This window comes from Notothenia coriiceps, unplaced genomic scaffold (genome assembly GCF_000735185.1).
Source record: "Notothenia coriiceps isolate Sejong01 unplaced genomic scaffold, NC01 NC01_scaffold00008638, whole genome shotgun sequence".
NCBI lineage: Eukaryota > Metazoa > Chordata > Actinopteri > Perciformes > Nototheniidae > Notothenia > Notothenia coriiceps.
Window position 1 is genome coordinate 334,730 of NW_011341339.1, and position 18,913 is coordinate 353,642.

Below are 18,913 nucleotides of genomic sequence, written 5' to 3' on the forward strand. Positions count from 1 at the left end.
TCGCCAAAGTATCTACACAGTTACTGAAGCATAGGTCCTTACCATAACAACTCTGAAGAGAGATCAGTGATGTGGGGACACACAAATGCTATCTGATCACTTTCAAATAACAGTGGGGACAGTCTGTCTTAAAAATCTGATTAACAAAATAAATTGAAATAGCCCTCAGATTGAATCAAGAAAGCAGGCAAAATAGAAACCTGTTGAAGAGCCCACTTAGACTCAAAACATTGAATATTTTCAAAATGTTGAGGTTTAAAAATTGAACTTACAGCTTTGAACTATGCACTATTACAATAATTGAATTTTAGGTGTGTTTTATTACTTCAGAAAAGACACAGTGAGGCAACGAGCGGGTGCTTTGTAAATGTAACCTTCTGATGAACCCACTCAGCATCTATTTTTGAGTCTATCTTTCTCTGTGTACACTGAGAGACAGTTCAATCTAATGTTCACTGATCACACCGTCCCTGTACTGACTGCTGGTCATTCGCTGGTTGACACATTTTGACTGTAGCAGGAACTGTCCATGAGATATTGCCTCAATCTAAAAAGTGAAGACCCTGAATGTTTTCTAACTTTTTGATGAGCGAAATACAACGGCCTTGATACATGTTTTGGGCTTCAGGGTTGCTGCCTCTGTAAGTAGCTCAAGGTGTGTGGAATAGACTGTTTTCCTCTGAGGCTGTTTTCTGTCTTCATTTTAAATTAAACATTCCCTCTCAGTCTCATAGATTCGCTTACGTACCCTTCCGTGCACTCAAGTGCTCATGACTGCAGACTTGTGAGGAGTTTTCTCCTTCTTTGATTTATTAATGCACTTCTGCTCAATATGTAGGAAGGGGAATTGAAGTAACGACATGGATTTATTTTTCTTATTTCTTCCTTCAAGTACCAGATTCATCATGAAGCTGGATTTAAATAGCCAACATTGCAATTTCTTATAGATAGTTCAGTTTGTTAATTTCTTCAAAAATAAACATATACATAATACAGTCAGCCTTTTTAACACAGAATATATTTCACTTGAATATGAATAAACCTAACAACGTGTTTCATCTTTTACAAAAGAAATGCTAAAGAATACTACCAGACATTTTATGGCTGATAAGGTATTATAAAATGTTATTATAATATGCTTTAAGTGCCCTATATCAAAAGAGTGACATGTATCTGATTTAAACTGAAGACGTATCAAAGGTTTAGTGCCAAAAAAATATTTAATAACCTTAATTATCATCCAGCGTCTTCAGATATTCACTTCATTTCCCCTGTAATTGAAATCTGATGAGCCTCAAGCTTCTGAATTGCTATCATGGCTGCCTAATGTCTTGTGCTACTCCACCCAGCCATGTGTTGGCCTTTTTGCACCGTTCCTCGTGGACAAAAAAAGAATGCTGTGATCCTGTCAGGCACGACACTCGGAGGAATGGCAGGATTCCAGGGGAATTCCCCACCAGAGCTGCGAAGGGAAGCAGATGGGTGTAGAAAGCTGAGAGGCATCATTTATCTTCATAAGACCCTCATTCCACCGGGTCGGAGCGAGCACAGGAAGAGGAAACACAGGATAGGGAAATGAAGGATGGAGGGAGGGGTTGAGAGAGATGTGGGTTATCTGTAAATGTTGCAGACTGAGATAGCTGTGTTAGTCTGCCGCTGCTGAAGGAAGGTTGCATTTGTTGTCAGCTTGTAGTGCATATCCATTGGGATGGTGAGAGAAGGATGCGAGCATTTCAAGAATAGGTAGGAAGGGAGTGATGGATGAGGAAGGGGAGAAGTAGAGAAGGATTGGGGATGCTTGGCAAGGAACAGATTGAGAGGGAGGAGAGGGTTCTGGAGATATTAACATAACCAGACTAAGGAGATGAAACTTGGCATTTAGTTTGGTTAAGCTTTAATATCATGGACAGATATTGTGATTCCAACATATGGGGACCAAGATAGTTTGGCAGACCTTTCCTGCCATATTTATCCGGCATGCTTTGTGTAAGAATGTTTAACCATCAGCAAACAAAATCCTGTGTGATTGTCTGGCACACCCTAATTGTTTTAACCTGCCCACATTATTACATCAGTTTCTTCTGTATTTATACTTTTTTTTTTTTCATCCATTCTGTCATGATTGTAATTTTTTTAAATATTAGTAATTTAGACCTCTCTTTTGTGTTATCTCACTTTTGGATAGGCCTACTTTTGCTTGATTCTGGACTGTATTCCCTAATGTCTGCACAAACTTTCATTAGCCCATCCATTAGTTGTTGAGATATTTGGACTGGAACAAAGTGGCGGATCGAAGGACCGACAGACCTTAATTTGTCTGCTGGGATCAATTAAACAGCCTGATGAAAAACACAATTTCTGAGCCTGGATATACGGGATATTAAACACCTGTAGTTCCAACGAGAGTGCAGAGTGATGAACAGTTTATAATGTCAAACTGGAGCAGCCTGTATTCACCAGTGAATAGAGCAGCACTGCCAGGCACTTTTTATCAGTGTCTTGCCATGACAGCCTCGTTTTTGAGACGCTTAGAAGTTCAAATTAACTTTTTGTTTTTTTAGCTCGACTTTTGTTCCTTCAACCTCCCTGGTGTCCTCCTTTTGACTGAAAAAACAAACCACCTCCCAGTAGGCTGTTGTATCAGCGCTGTGGTGTAATATAAAATGATGGTGTAAGATTGGAAAACAGGCACACAATCATGGATGAAGGTAAATAAATGACTCGCCTAAGTTATTTATGTATAATATTGCATGTTCTACTCTCACCAGCGTACATTGACTAATTCAGCAGCCATGAGCACCGACTGAAAAATAGCTTTAAGGCAAGTGGTCTAAATTCACATGAGGATATATTTCCAAAAAATCTGTAGTTCTTTTTACACAATACTCTAAACACACAGCCTGTATGCATTATAGTGAACATTTGTGCCAGGTAAAGGAATGGCTAATCACAGCTTTAAGGTAGCCCAGAAGGCATTTATTAAGAAGAACTGAGCACAGTCGCAAGCAGGCTGTGTGTGTCCCAAACCAACATGAAATTATTTGTTTTTCAGTGTAATTCTATATATTATCATGTGGTACAATTCTGACATCCACTATCTGTCCTTACAGCAGCTTATATCTTCCATATTTGTGGTTTTCAAACCCAATACTCCCATATGGGAAATGATGGATCTAGCAACTAGCCAAAGGGCAATCCCCACCTCCCAAAGAACCAGGATATTTGGCTTACAAGTCTTCAGGCACTGCTGCTACTCTGTCTGGGAAAAGCTTTTCCATTCCCCGTCAGTCGGCTGCTCTGAGCCCCAGTGACTGCTAAGGGGTGGGGGTAAGGGGGGATGGAGTCTAATCAGAAGACCATGGGTGATGGGAGACAAGAGCGTGCTCCGAATAAAACCAGGTTCAAAGCGGCTGCGCTCTGCTGCTGCAGTCTAAAGAAAGGCGGAAGAGAGGGGGGGAAAGAAGAGGGAAATAGGGTGGGAGAGGCAACAGGGAAAGGGAGCCAGATAGGTTTAGTGAAATTAAATAAAATGAAAAAGAGGAAGGGGGTAGTGAAAAAGATTGATCGAAATAGTGAAGCTGAGGTGAAAGAGCCAGAGAGAATATCCCTCAGCTCCCCCACCTACTCACAGTCTGTTGAGAAGAGTTTAATTAAATAGCAGTGAGGGTGGACAAGTGAAAAATGAAAGCAACATTTTTTTGTATTATCAAATGTTATATAACGATCTTCACATGACACTATTAGAAATGTGTCTTTTTCTTTTCAGGCAGTATTATCCCACCTTTAGCAGTCCATTTTCCTTCAAATGAAATCAGAATAAAGATACATTAAAACATATTTAATTGAATAAAATACCTTAATATAGCTGAAGCATTTCACAACTTGAAAAAATAATATCCATAACAAAATCAAGCTCACTTTAAGCATTGCAGGCACCCCACAAGTGTACTGTCCATGTTCCCAATATATAAAAGCTCAACAAATATTTATCTCATATCTCGTCTAATTTTTTAGGTCTTATACGGTATAAACGACGGAGACATTTTTTATCTTTTCCTGTTTTAAAATGACATTAATTCCCAATTTCTTTTTATATAAAGAGAATTCAGAATGGGCAATTAAAGAAACAAAGGAGATCATAGATTACTTTATTTAGCAGTCGGTCTTGTGCCCTCCCCTGGGACACCAAAGATAGCAATCTGTGGCAATGGTTCAGAGTCAGTTTCAATATCTCAAATATAAAATGAAAAAATAAAGCAGTTTTCCACTAAGCTTGGGTATGATGAGAATCAAGTCTGCTAGATCCTAAGAGCATCCGCCACAAATATCATTCAGCATTGGATAAATCTTCCGTAAGCTGAAATGGGTCCGATGAGGTACTTTGAACGGAATGAGGCTCACCCAATTGAAGGATCGTATACAAAACAAATCAGTAACTGAATGTAGGAGATCAATGCCTGTCATTGGCGCATCCTGCTGAAGAGCTAAGATGCTTTTGAAGTTACTAAATTGTACATTTCTGAACAGATCGAAAGTGCTGAGTGTTGGATGAGGAGCATAATTGGTCAAGTTCAGAAAACAAGCTGGAGAGGCCTCATCTGTGCCAGGAGGCTGAACGTACCTAACAGGGCCATAATGATGTAAATCTGTAAGACTTTTTCCAATGTGTGCTAGCTGGTAATGTTGAAAAGTGAGCGTTTGCTGTTTTGCAGTGTCCCATGGCTGCCCACTGCTGGTGTAAAAGCCGTCTATGACACTAAAGCCGTGGAGAAAGGTGAGCTGAGCAGTGGAGAGTTACCAACATCAGGTTTCAGGGTGCTCCTCTGTGTGTTACCAACATCAGGTTTCAGGGTGCTCCTCTGTGTGTCTGCACTGCCACTGTTGACTTCTCAGATCAATACCTTTGTGCTAAGTGTTGCATCAAATCCTGCCCTGGAGGCATGGACTTTTTTTATATATATTTCAGTGTTTGGCTCCATCTTGTGTAGGCTTGAGGTAAAAGTGTAGACTTCACTGTGGGGACTTAAGCAAAGTTTAAAAAGTAGATAGACATAAAATTACTAGGATGACGCAGTTCCATTATGGCTCCTAAAATGCAACAAGGTCCAATCTCAGAATGTTAGATCTTAGACTGATATTCATCTTGATGTGAACACTTGTATTCTTATAAATGCTCTTTATAGGATAAGATGATGTTATTTCAATGTTTTTAGTTGCTATTCAAACTTCCACAAGGGGGAGAAATTGCACCAGGAAAGTTGTCTTGGATTCTAGTTGATGTCAGTCTTTGCCAGGCCAGAAAGCTGAGTCCTGCTCTCTTATGTAACTTTACGATGCTCTGTGGGTTTGAACTGCACAGTTCATTAACACAGGAACCATATGCCAATGCCAGATTTAGCACATATCCCATTACACATTATAATATTATATGAGGAGTGTGGTGTACGCACACAAACACAGTCTCCCGCTGAGCTTTCTCACACCCTTCTGTCTCTGTCAAGGATATAGTCAAAACTCAGGCTCCTGTTCTGTTATTTTTAAAAGAAAAACACACACACACCTTTCTCCTTTCTGTCACCTTAAACACAAACATAAATGAGGTTCCCACACGCTTAACTCTTTCCTCTGTAGCAGCAGAGACCAGTTTAATCACCCTGTCACCACCACTTGCACTCTTTCTTCCTCCCTTTTCTCTCAGTACATGACTTTTATCCACAAGTCTCAATTTCACACTCCCATTTAGATAATTACATTAGAATTATGTTATGTAACATGTATTTCTTCACGTCTCTCAGAGTGTATTTATGTACTTTAAAGTTTTTGACCATAGTATCATGTAATTTGGTTCATGTGACCTTAAAAGTGGTATGGGCTGAATTACCGGCAGTCTGTTTTTATGTGAAATACCATACTGCCAGACTGCCAGAACCCCATTGGGGCAGAGCAGAGCCGGCAGCGGGGCACTTGCTCACTCCTCCCTTTGCAAAAACAAACTCCCTTACCACGAAACACCTGTCACCTCCCACCCCCCCTCTGTACACTTCTCCTCCCACCCTTCAGACTGTTTCTTTTCTCTTACTCACCTCCCGCTTACCTAATTGTATTCACTGTTCTTTCCATCTGGATGTTTCCTGTTTTCCTCCATCAGCCCCGTTCTCTTAGAGCTGTGTCTCCCTTGATGTTTCTGTGTATCGTGTTGCACACAGCATGCACCTCTCAGGTGATGGACCATGTGAGAAAAACAGCAAAAATATTGAGCCATTCCTCCTCTGACATCACTTTGACATCTAATTTCTATTAGATAACTTTCTTCACATTGCCTCGAAACCTCTTCAGGGGCGTCTGTTATTAAAGAAATTCAATTCACACTCAAAACTGTGCACCATTTATTTTTACTCAAAATGTACATTTCAGAGAGAAAGTGTGTTCTGTTATTTGTAAGGTGCATTTGTATAGGGATAGGTATACAGTATAGCAAACCAATATATAACAGCAATTGTAGCATAGCTTATCTGCAGTCCATCCGAAGAAAGTCTGTAAATAACATACAACTCAAACACACAGAGTTAACAAAACACCAACCCTACATGAGGTATGTACCAAAGACATACAAAAGTGTTTTAAAGTGGTACGTTAAAACAGCTTGACTACTTTTTCTCACTGCTGTGGTTTGTTAAAAGATTTTACAAAGAAAGAATATAATCCTCTTGTGAAATATAATGCATTATATTGGATCGCACTACCCAGGAAAGTAAAAACAACAACAACCCACCAACACAAACTTTTATTACTAGGAAAAATCGCATAATGTTGTTTCCATTATGTCCTACTTGTACTTTCAAAGCTTTTGAATGAATACAAAAAAATTAAATCAATTAAATCATACTTTGAATGTGGATCACATTTGCAGACACAGTCTCAGACTCAGAAATTAAGATCCTGAACCACAATACATCTCACAGACTAGTTCTTGAATGTTTTTCTTGCCTAAAGAAGACGGGTACTTTAGAGAAGATTAGTATTACAGCTCTGATTTACTCTTGTCTGGCATCAGAGGAGAAGTTGAAAACAGAAGCAGTGCCAGGACTTTCAGACCTGCCTCTGTACCGTGACCAGCGGAGGATTAAAATAGATGGGCCATGACTTTGTCTCCTTGGTCACACCGTTAGAGTGATGACTGACAGCTTCCTGAGGTGGCTTCCTTTTTTAAATTGAGAGTCATCACTCCAGTCTACATCCTCTTTCAGTGGAACACTAGTCAAACAGGTATCTAGAGAGCAAAGATGCATGTTGGTCATAAAACAGTGCTAACAATGCAATTCTTTTTAAAGCTTAAGTAGAATAGTTTAACACATGTCAGACTTTGGTGCATAATTTCACGTAATCAAACCAAAAACATGAATTGGTGCGAGAAAAATGTGAAGTTCGATTGATCTTCTCATCTGTACTCCAAAATGTTGAACTATTCCTTTAAACAGTGCTACTTCAATCACCTTGTCTCTTCTGCTGAGTGTTTTGTGTTTTTTTGACAGGTTGAGGAAGGAGTCCCACCTTAAGGAATAACATTGATTTTTGGAATAACCATCATTAGTGCTCTTTGCTTTTGTGAGGAAACATGGGTTAGTCAAGACTTAAATCAGTTCAATGAATCACAAATATTACAAACCTGCCAAAGGCTGGGGAAAGATTTAGTTGAGGGGAGGAACAGCAAAGATGAACAGCTGGGGATGTTTATTGGGTCTGTAACTCATATTCATCTGTCTCTTACTTGTTAGAAGTGTTACCCAATACCCAACTTCTGAAAGAACATTTGTATTATTATGGAAAAGGGGTCTGAAATTATATTCATTATATATTGTAATGCAATATATTTGAACACACAATACATTAATGTTCCAGATATAGATCAAAAGGTCATTTTCTGTTTCAACTGGGATGGGTCAGCCACTGATGTGTAGGTAAACTCAGACTTAAAACAGAACCCTTCACGTATTTTAAGCCTGAAACTGAACATATATAAATCATTACCCCCTTTATGAGAGGGAGGTTTTACTAACTCAACATCACAGAGATTTCCCAGCATTTAGTACCACCACAGTCCATGTGAGAAACCATGTGAGGTGTTTGGCTTTTTAGTTTCTTAGCCAGAAGTATGCACGTGTACATGGACTTTCAAGCCTCTGCCTATCACATTTCTCTCATCAAAGGAGGTCTCTGTGTCAGGGCAGGAGTGGCTGAAAACCTGTGGTTTAAAAGGAAGACAGCGGAGGAGGAGGCCAACCCTCATATGAGTCCCCCTAAAACAATAATCCTGCTTTCACCCATACTCCACCATTCCTTCTAAGTAATCATATCCTCATCATTCCCATGTCAATATCATGTGGTTAGAAAAATAATGGGATACAGCTGGCCTACCTGAATTCAAAATGAAAATAAAAACAATCAAAACGCACCTTTTAAAAGTATGGAAAACACATTTTCACACATCATGTTATGCACAGACAAAGAGGGGTGTGTTCACTTTCTCTGTCAACTGCTATTATCTCACTATTTGCTTAATACACTCTAACTTTCTGTCCTGGCACCTACATTGGTCTGGAAAAACAGAGGGAATTCCTCCCCCCTTTCTTTTTCTCCCAGAGGTGGAGGTCCTATTAATGTTACCATGCTGTCTGGCCCAGCTGAATATATTTACTTAGTGTTAGGAGAGTGGTGGCCACAAAGGCAGGAATGTGCCTGAGTGTGACTTGAAAGCGGCTGTACATTTACATTTTGAACCCATAAAATAAATACAGACCGGCCTTGCAATTTTTATGAATGGCTGCATTGATTCCAAAACACGCCCACCAATCAGCAAACTATCCTCGCGCTGAAGCCACGCCCGCTTGGAATGTCGGAGCTGTTGTCTGCGCGATGATTGGCTAGAAGTATCAAGAGGGCGTGGTCTTCCCAGGGGTATAAATTAGATGTTTGACGCTTATCTCGATAGAGAAACAAGGACTACGGTCCGAAGCTTACTGGAACTCATCGTGAAACTACTTAAGACTAGCAACTGTTCAGTGGACTGTAGCTTTAAGATATCATTCTATCGTTTTTGTGTTTTAGTCAAATTTATCATGGCATTTCTGATCTACCTGACTTTACTGACAACAGCCGTCATCACACAGGTAAGACGTTTCGTGTGCAGCTGTGAGTGAGCAAAAACATCTGTTTACAGAAAGTATTTTTGAAACATTAAGAAACCTTTCATGTGTAATCTGCAATTGACAGTGTAATGTAAGTGTGAATAAAATGTAATCTTGAGACGACATGAACATCCCCTGTGTAAACAAATCTAATTGTATCTAATGTTCACATATTGACGTTTAAGTTAAAACACCAGACTTGTTGATATGTATTTATGTCTGTCTAAAAGTGGATATAATATGGCTTTAAGGTGGGATTATCTTACATACTGCTGGTAATCAGCATGCCTACTCATGCCTTATTTTTTTAAAGCACAGTGATGTTGATTCCCACAAACTTGAACAAGTTAGCTCTAGTGCTGAGCGATGACTCAAACCTGAGACAGCCGGGGACGGCAAACCCTGAGCCATCTAGACACTCGGGGCTGACCAGCCAGCAGTGACTTGAAGCTTTGTCTTTTGGGAGAATTTTAAATCAGCCAAAAACCCTTGGGTCTCCGAGAGATTATTTTAAATAAAAAATGAATGTAAGAGCTCCTTGCTTCCAGTTTGATGTCAAAGAAAAGCTGGGTTGAGTGCACTCAAATAGAGGTAGTTGCCCTACATGTCTGAATTTTTCATTCCATGTGAAGCATTATGGCTCTAAATGTGTCAAGAAAGCCTGTTGTAAAGCTACACTGTAAATCATTGCTGTCGTTGTTTTAGCTGTAAAACACTTTGCATAACTCAGACAATTTGCATCTTGCCTGACATTGTGATCTTGCTCTCTGGTCTTTCCCTCCACCCTCCAGGTGACTGCTAGCTGCCCAGCTGTGTGTGAGTGCCCTGACCAGCCTCTGGTTTGCCCTCCAGGAGTGAGCACTGTGTCAGATGGATGTGGGTGCTGCAAGGTGTGTGCTGCACAGCTAAACCAGGACTGCAACCCCATGAGGCCTTGCGACCACCACAAAGGGCTGGAGTGTAATTACGGCAACGATGTGACCATGGCCTGGGGCATCTGTCGAGGTGAGAGAAAAGGAAATAGTGTATGTTTGAAGGGAAGGAATTTCAATCTGAAAATTGCTAGTTTCTACAGCTAATTGCACAGCTCACTCAAGGCCATAGTATTAACAGATGGTATAAGTCTCCTATATTCAAAATGAGTATGGTGAACTTTATTTGCTGTAAACGCAAAAAGGACTTCATACCTCTGTGTTCAAAACATGTCAAGTAAATGGATCTTAATGGAACCTCCCTTCCATGAAGTCAAACCCATCACAACTCCATGATCAAGTGTAAGCTTGCACATCCGAGAAGAGGACAGGGGGTATTTTAATGAGTCGTAGATGTTTTATGGCAGCGACCGGGGGTTTCAAAGATAAAAATACACTTTCCATCTGCACCATGGCGGTGTTGCCCTACAAACTATGAATAGCAGGTTCTCCCATGCTTTGGAGACAAGGAGTCTGACTCGTACTGTCTCCTTATTTCCACTGACCTTTCTGTCTTAGTGATCCTCTGTGTGATTGTGCATACTGTTGCCATGTGAAGTCATTGTGTTTGGGTCAGGAGAATATTTGCTCAACTGCTGCTGAAAAAGAGCATGTGGTGATCTCTTCTTAAAGCAATACTTCACCCACAAAAAAAGCCATTTGTATATCAATTGCTCACCCAGTGTTTCTCTGACAACTTGGAGTAAACCTCACTTTGGAAGAATACCAAAATGGAGAAAAGTCTTGATGAGTTACAACATTGCATCTGTCTTATTTATTCAGGTGTATGCCAACCTCTTCCCACAATTTGCAAGTCAATACATGTAAAGTTTAAGCTGAGTAAATTGTGTCTTTCCAGCTAAATCAGAGGGACGCACATGTGAGTACAACGGCCGGATCTACCAGAATGGCGAGAGCTTCCGTGCCGGCTGCAAACACCAGTGCACCTGCATCGATGGAGCTGTCGGCTGCGCTCCTCTCTGCACCAACAAGCTGCCGCCAGCCTCTCCATCCTGCCCCTACCCACGGCTGGTCCGGATCCCCGGGCAGTGCTGCTTCAGTGTGGACTGCCATAAGGGCACCTGGCAGCTCCCCCCTAAGCATCAGGTTTGTGTCATCATTGTTTTTGCATGATTCCACAAAGGACTCTCTAAGTGAGAAACAAAGCACAATTTGGAAAACATATTTCATGAAAAACTAAATGTAATATTAAAGGGTGGAGGTGCAATTCATCGCCTTCCACTTTGGTGTCTCCATATGTAGAAAACGATTAAAGTGTTAGTAAGAAAATTGTATTTTTTACGTAATAAAAAAAAAAGTTTGTTTTTAAATCAAATGAATAGCAGTTGAATAACTAGAAATGCATGTTATTTACTGGAGAGAAAGAAAATGTACATGTCCTTATACCTAAAATAATAATATCAGATTGCAGATTTCTTATTTTGTTTCTCATTACAAAAAACATTGAGTAAACACAATTAAGAAGCTTGAACCAGAGAAGATAGGATTTTAAGGTATAAAGAGGAGTAAAGTCTCTCCTCCTCTGACCCATTGCACTTAAGTAATAACCAGGGCACTGTGGTGATAACAGTGTGAACAAAACATATGAGATAGGCTTGACTGCGGCACTGTCTCATCTTATCTTATTTATGATCCCAGGTTCCTCCGCCACAACAACCCCTGCCCAAACATCAACACCATATGGAACATAATAACGAGCTGGCCAACGAGCTTACAGACGTCAAGTCCAGCGGCTGGGAGAGTGAACATGGCTACAAACACCTGCCTGGTGAGAGAGACTCAACTGAGGGGCAATATTTAGTGCTAAGGATCACTGCTGTACTCATGTTTTTGCAAAAAAGCATCATCTGCAAAAATAATGTATTACAGAATTAAAAAAATTGTAAATATTGTGTATATTTATTTAAAAAAAGACACGTACGTATATTTAACATTTGTACATTATCAACTCGGGGCCAATTTAAGATATTTAGCTAAAAAGTAAAGAGTATGTCACTACTTTTCTGTATTGTTAGTCCCCTTGTGACCCCACAATGGGGAACAGACCCCAGGTTGGGGACTGCTGGCCTAATCGATGTGATTATTTATTTTTTCTCCTTCCACCTCTTCGTGGCTCCTCAGTGTGGAACCATCTAAAGAAGAAGTGTCCCATCCAGACCACTGACTGGTCCCAGTGCTCCAGCAGCTGTGGGATGGGCGTTTCTTCTCGCATCACCAACAAAAACCCTAAGTGCAAACTGGAAAGAGAAACGAGAATCTGTACCGTACGGCCGTGCCACGGCCTCACAGTCCCCACCAAGGTGAGGCCCAATAAACTTGATTTGAACTGAAAGAGAGACAGACCGGAGTCATAGGTCGAATATTCTCATTACTGCCAAGATAATTCCTTATCAGAAAATGTTATCTCTTTCAGAGAAACCTAAACGCCTTGAGATAACACGCATCAATGGGGAATTAATTCACCTCTTATCAATCCATGTCAGACTGCGCAGGTTGAAACAATACCTGCTCAAGTTTGCTCTGCTAACTTGTTCCTATCTGTGCTGCAGAGTGTAACGTTAGACATTCTGGTGCTGAGTAAATATGCTCTTAGTGCTAATGCCATCTTTATCCCAAGCTTAAGAACAGATTATTTTAGCGGTACTTTTAGGAAGCTCTGCATCCAGTGGGAAAAGGGCAGTGCTGCTCTACTCAGTGTTTTGGTTGTGAGCAGGCGCCTTTTTAAATATAGTCCCCCGGCATTCCTGCCAAGCAACTGTCCATAGCTTTTCCCCTTCTGTGTACTCAGAGTCCAGGGAAGTGCTGTGTCTATATTAATCCCCCATGTTGGACACACACTAAGATCTCTTCTCACTGCTCTGCTGGGCTCAAAGCTCCTTTGCCAAGAACCCTCATAGGTGTCAGAGAGTTTAACTATCAAACGTTGAATTAATGTTTAATCTTTGAAACTAATCACTTCAATCTAAAAATAATCCCTCATTCAATCCCTATTTCGGCATTACGAGTTGACGTCTGGCCCTCTTAATGTGAAACTAATGAGTTTGAGGGCAAAGCTGCTTAAATCTGCTGTTATGTAAAATTACAGGGCCGATAAAAGCCATACCTCATTAGTTTTATTTTACAAATAAAATGTTCATGTTGTTTTTGGTGAATTTTGCTTCTGAAGGCAATTGGGCAGAACACTCCTCATTCAGACTATGAAACTCACCTCTTTTATTTTTATCCTCCAACCACAGAAAGGGAAGAAGTGCTCCCCGGCCCAGAAAGCCCCCGAGCCCATCCGCCTGACCTACGGAGAATGCGCGAGTGTCCGCCTCTACCGGCCCAACTACTGTGGAGTGTGTGCGGACGGGCGGTGCTGCTCGCCACGCCGCACACGCACTGTCCCTGTGACCTTTGTCTGCCCCGACGGAGAGCGTTTCCAGCGGTCGGCCATGTTCATCCAGTCGTGTAAATGTAGCAATGACTGTGGACACCTCAACGAAGTGGCCCTCCCGCCACAGCAGTGGATGTATGGAGATACACACCAGTTCATAGACTAGTATTGAGGATTTGTATTTTTTGTTATAATGTGATGAGGTCAACTTTCTTGATGAAGGAAGACGCTTCAAGACCAGGGGCCATTTTTCTCATTTGGTTCCAAAGTGAAGAGCACAGGCACCCGCCTGAATGCTGAACAGCAGGCAGCGAGGGCCGCCTCGGTTTAATTTCAATCATAAAGGCAACCTTTGATTTTATTGTGTGACCAGAGTGGATTGTACACGTCTGTTCAAACAGACATGGGACCTAAATTAGAGCCCTGAAGCACCCCTGGACTTCCTCCTCTCTGGATTGATTGCTGGTTCAGGTTTTGAGGATTTTGTTTAACCTCTCTGATCAGCCTGAGGAGAAATACTACAAGAGCAACAAAGCACTTTGTGTAGCACTGAAACGTAGGAACTATAACTATGACAGCAGTGCAAAAAGGAGTACTACACCTCCTACAACAGCCTGTGATGGTCAATAACTCCATATCCCATAATGCACTATGACTACTCAGTGACAAGCAAAATAATTTGTTTTGCAGCTTTATTTAGAAGGAAAATGTGGACTTTTAATATATATATGTCAGCACAGTATGTTAAGAACATAAGCACAGACTTAAAGGATTGTTCCTTGTTTTGGCATGCTGACGTGACAAGCATTTTTATATTTACACAACGAATGACACTGTTCCTGACTATTTCAATTATAAGGGACGCCATCTGGAACTGACAAGAGCGTTCAGCAAGGACTGGACCAATGCCTCTTGATTATGCATTAAATGCAGCTTAGAGAAATGTCTTACTCAAACCTGTATTTGAGAATTTATTTTGGATCACTGTATTCTGTAAATATATTTTCTTTATTTGGATCCAAGTTTATATTGTCACATTTATTTACTCATGGATTAAGACACTTCTGTGTAGCCATCACATGTTCATGTTGTTTATCCATGTGATAAAACTGGCTGCTCAAGTTTCATCCAAGGTTTATTTTCACTGAACATGTCGTTTCAAACATGGCACAGTTCACCATTGCCGGAACATGCTACTAAACTGTTAGGGGAAAACAGGCTATGATTATAGCACCCTCTGCTTGTGAGGATAATTAACTACAACACATTTTGTATTTTATGATACTTGTTGTAGTGTGACATCTGAACACATCGGACTGCTTAAATATGTAAACAAAATGAAATACAACACCATTAATAAGGTATAAAAAGTTTATTTCTTCAACCAAAACAATAAATCCATGTTTTAAAATGAAAAACACTAAAAACAAGCACCCTGCGAAGAACAAAAAGGTTTTTATCATTATGAACTATGCCACATATAGTCGTAGGGGGACTTTAAAATAAATGTTGAGGTTTTTTTTCTCATCCACCAAAATACGGTCACACCACGGGTCACACACACGTTCTCCACTGATAAGACACCTCACACTCATCTGGACTGTTCAACTGCAAAGAGAAAAAGCAATGTTTTAAGTATTTGAGGGCACAAAATATTATGTACTTTAGAAGATGAACATCTTCACTAATATGTGTGATGATAATGTTGACCAGGTTCATAAACACTGCCCCCCCCAATTTTGTCAAACACACACTGATTCCTGGCTGTTTTAATTGAGTTTTTCCTACCAGTAACAGAAGAGGACAGCAGTTAGGCTTAATGCTTTCACCACGTTAACAATGAAGAGATACATAAAAAACATTATACCAGTGCACATGTACACTGACTGGGAGTAAAGCTTGTGAGTGAGAATATAACTTACTGTAAGAGGAGATATCAATCTCCTCTGGTAGCTCTGCTACGTTGACTTCGAAGCGGTCCTGGACGTCATTCAGGGTCTTAGCGTCAGCCTCGTCAGACACAAAGGTGACGGCCAGGCCTTTGGTGCCAAACCTGCCGGCACGGGCCACCTGAGGTACAAACAAAGAAGATGGGCTCAAAACAGGCTTTGCTTAAAGGAAAAAAAGGATGGCGAAAATGAAAGGGTGGGTATAACCATGGACAAAGGTTAAAGTTTGGAATTACACTTCTGATTGTAAAACATAACCTAGCACAATATTCTAATATCACAGTTTCCTGTATCTTTTTTATAGATTAATTAACAAAAAAGGCAAATTGGGTAGATCGTAGGGGTGTAACGGTATTCGTACCGAAAATATTCGGTATGGGCCCTTCGGTTCAGTACACGTGTGTATATAACGTTAAACAAAAAAAATTGGGAACGTGAACAACTTTTTGGTCATAGAGCGACCAAGTCATTTCATTGGACGAGAGGCATACTATGAGAGCTGGTCACAGGGATGCGTTCAAATGTAGTCAGTAATTTGAGGAACTGTCGAAATGGCGAACGCAGATAAAGTTGAGCTCGAAAAACCTCCAGCATCATTGAAGTCTCCGGTTACAGAACGGAAATATTTGTGAACCGTTACACCCCTAGTAGATCGGTGCCCATGTATGGGATTTTTGTTTAATCTATGATATAGAAAACAGAAAATAATATAGCTGCACTGACTCTGTGAAGGTATGTGTCAGAATCCTCTGGCATGTCGTAGTTGAAGACAATGTTGACTCGCTCGATGTCCATGCCTCGGCCAAACAGGTTGGTGGCAACCAGGATTCGTCGCTGGAAGTCTTTAAACTGCTGGTACCGGGATAACCTGTGGGGGTTAGCGGAAATAAGAATAAGTAAGACATTATTCTATATTAGAAAGATTGATATCAAGTTTCTTCCTTTTAAACTATGTCATTTCCAACATAAATCTTATAGGGACATATTTTATAAAAATGAGAGTACAGTAATGTTATGGGAATTTGTTATGGTGAGGAGCTTTGAATTAGGAACCCTACTGTGGAATTCAATGCAAGAAAAAAAGATTAGAAATAAAAAAAGGCACCTACCGCTCCTCCTGTGCCATGCCCCTGTGGATGGCGATGGCGGGGAAATTCTGCTCCACCAGCAGCTGTGACAGAGCCACACAGCGGTGCACTGACTTAACAAAGATCACCACCTAAAAGGGAACAAAAAGGAAATACTTTCATATTTTTATCCAGGGAATGGCAGATACATTATCCAGATACAGACCAGCTTACATCCACATGACAAAGATTTAACTTTGAATTTATTTGAAGATCAGGGCTGCAAATGTACATTTCTGAATAATAAGCTATTTTATGAAGATTAAAATGAATATAATAAATATGTTCATAACTGATTCTGATCAAGTCTATTAATAAGTGCCAAATACCTGGTTGAACTCGAGTACATCGAGCAGGTCGAAGAGCTTTCGATTCTTCTCGCTATCCTTGATCTTGCAGTAATACTGTTGTAAGCCGTGGAGTGTCAGCTTGGTCTCGTCATCCACAAACACTTCCATGGGCTACACAGCAAGAGAGGAACCAAACGTTATTCTCACATACAGACACATTACAATTCCACTTAATTTTATAAACTTGGAGTATGCTTTGACAAATGCATGGTGGCTAGCTAAGCTTGTTCTCCTGGACTGCAGCAGAGCCAGGAGGAGCGACTGTCCTGACCCAGCCAAATCTGCCCAGGAGGATCACTCTGCCCCTCATAAATGGCCACTTATGACACTGACAGCCACACGTGGGCAAAGCTGAGAGGGACTTTGTAACGAACACTGAAATAACTCAATCAAACATGAAACATTATATGTTGATGATAACTCACATCCTGCATGAACTTGCGGCAGACGGGACGGATGTCTTTGCTTAGCGTTGCACTGAACATCATAACCTGTTTCTCATGGGGTGTCACCCTGAAGATTTCCTGGACATCACGCCTCATGTCTGTTGAAACAAGAAATAAATACTTCCATAATTAGGAATCACTGCATTTTAGTTTATCTCTGTATAAAAAGCAATAGAGATGCTTTAGCCATGCTCAATATCTCTGTAAATTAGGTAGAAGGTCTTTTTTAAATCACAAAGTAATAAATGTACAATTAGATGACAATGAAAACATACCAGCCAAGACACAATTATTTTTTACATTAAATTATGCACACTAGCTCTTAAATATTAAATGAAAGCTTCAGCTTATTAGAAATGATGTTATGGAGAAAGAACAAACATATGAGTAGTGGGAGAGATGACACTATGATAAGTAAGATAATACTAAATCCTCCCTATCTTCCATACTGCCAACAGTCTTTCACCAAAGCTACTTTCCTAAAATACCACTTTAAAACACTTTGGCTCCTACTCACCAAGCTGCTCCAGCATCCTATCGCACTCGTCCAGCACAAAGTGTTTGATGTTCTTCACGTTGAGGGTCTTGTTGCGGATGAGGGCCAGGGTACGTCCTGGGGTTCCTACGACAATGTGGGGGCAGTTCTTCTTCAATACTTCCTCGTCCTTCTTGATAGCCAGGCCACCAAAGAACACCGACACCTTGACAGTGGGCATGTATTTGGAGAAGCGCTCGTACTCTTTGCTGATCTGGAAGGCCAATTCTCGCGTGTGGCACATTACAAGGACAGATACCTGGAAAACAGAGAATCATGACATTAGTATAAAAAAAAATCGGTACTGATGATTCATCCGTACATGTGAGCAGCACATACCAGTGTTTCCCATACATTGATTTATTTGTGGCCGGCCGCCACAATTGAATATCGTCCGCCACAAATGGATCTCATAAAACATTTTTTTTTTATTATTAATTTTTTTTTTTTTGGTTTATTTATTTGCAACGCGCAGGCGTCCGTTTTGTCGACCGAAACGAAAACGTGGGTTGTCGTTGTTGGCTGCACCGCCTGTTTTTGCGATACAAAACAATCAGTAGGGCTGAGGTGGCCGAAAAGGGGTATAAAAAAAACACGAACGGGTATTCAATAAGAGAGAGGCAAAACCACCGCGACCCGGATTACTACGGATTTACGGTGTTATGTTACCCCGCCCAAAAGTGTTTTGAAAGTATTCAAATGCACGCGGCAACCAAAACGTTAAAGCGGGTCGGTTAGTCTTTGACCCCCCGTGAAAGGGGGGGGGTCCTAATCGTGGTGGAGAGATACCGTCCGGTGGATTTCATAACCCCCGATTTCGAAGGGCCGGGTTCACACGCAGAAAAAAAACCACGCTTGCGCTTGTAAATCCCCCATGATTGCGCTTGATTCCCCTTTTAAGAGAAAAACCACCCACCCTTACGCCACCATACGCGCGTCACCCAAAGGGCGTG

General features: G+C 40.9%; 2 protein-coding genes across 2 annotated transcripts in view; one reads left to right on the top strand and one right to left on the bottom strand.

Annotated features, from left to right (window-relative positions):
- Window positions 1-9,003: 9,003 nt before the first annotated feature.
- On the top strand, window positions 9,004-14,755 carry LOC104944681 (protein CYR61). Its single transcript, XM_010770249.1, has 6 exons — window positions 9,004-9,167; window positions 9,977-10,190; window positions 11,016-11,263; window positions 11,816-11,945; window positions 12,299-12,477; window positions 13,414-14,755. The coding sequence occupies exons 1-6, from the start codon at window positions 9,117-9,119 to the stop codon at window positions 13,717-13,719; spliced, it is 1,128 nt and encodes a 375-aa protein (XP_010768551.1). The 5' UTR covers window positions 9,004-9,116; the 3' UTR covers window positions 13,720-14,755.
- A 214-nt stretch (window positions 14,756-14,969) lies between these two features.
- The window catches only part of LOC104944691 (ATP-dependent RNA helicase DDX39A), a 5,824-nt gene continuing 1,880 nt past the window's right edge, over window positions 14,970-18,913 (bottom strand). The window contains exons 2-8 of the mRNA XM_010770264.1: window positions 17,943-18,219; window positions 17,405-17,523; window positions 16,959-17,090; window positions 16,612-16,721; window positions 16,226-16,370; window positions 15,476-15,623; window positions 14,970-15,161 (exon numbers count right to left, since the gene is read on the bottom strand). Of these exons, the coding sequence (XP_010768566.1) occupies window positions 15,145-15,161; window positions 15,476-15,623; window positions 16,226-16,370; window positions 16,612-16,721; window positions 16,959-17,090; window positions 17,405-17,523; window positions 17,943-18,219 (948 nt within the window). The 3' untranslated portion in view covers window positions 14,970-15,144. The remainder of the gene's footprint in view (window positions 15,162-15,475; window positions 15,624-16,225; window positions 16,371-16,611; window positions 16,722-16,958; window positions 17,091-17,404; window positions 17,524-17,942; window positions 18,220-18,913) is intronic.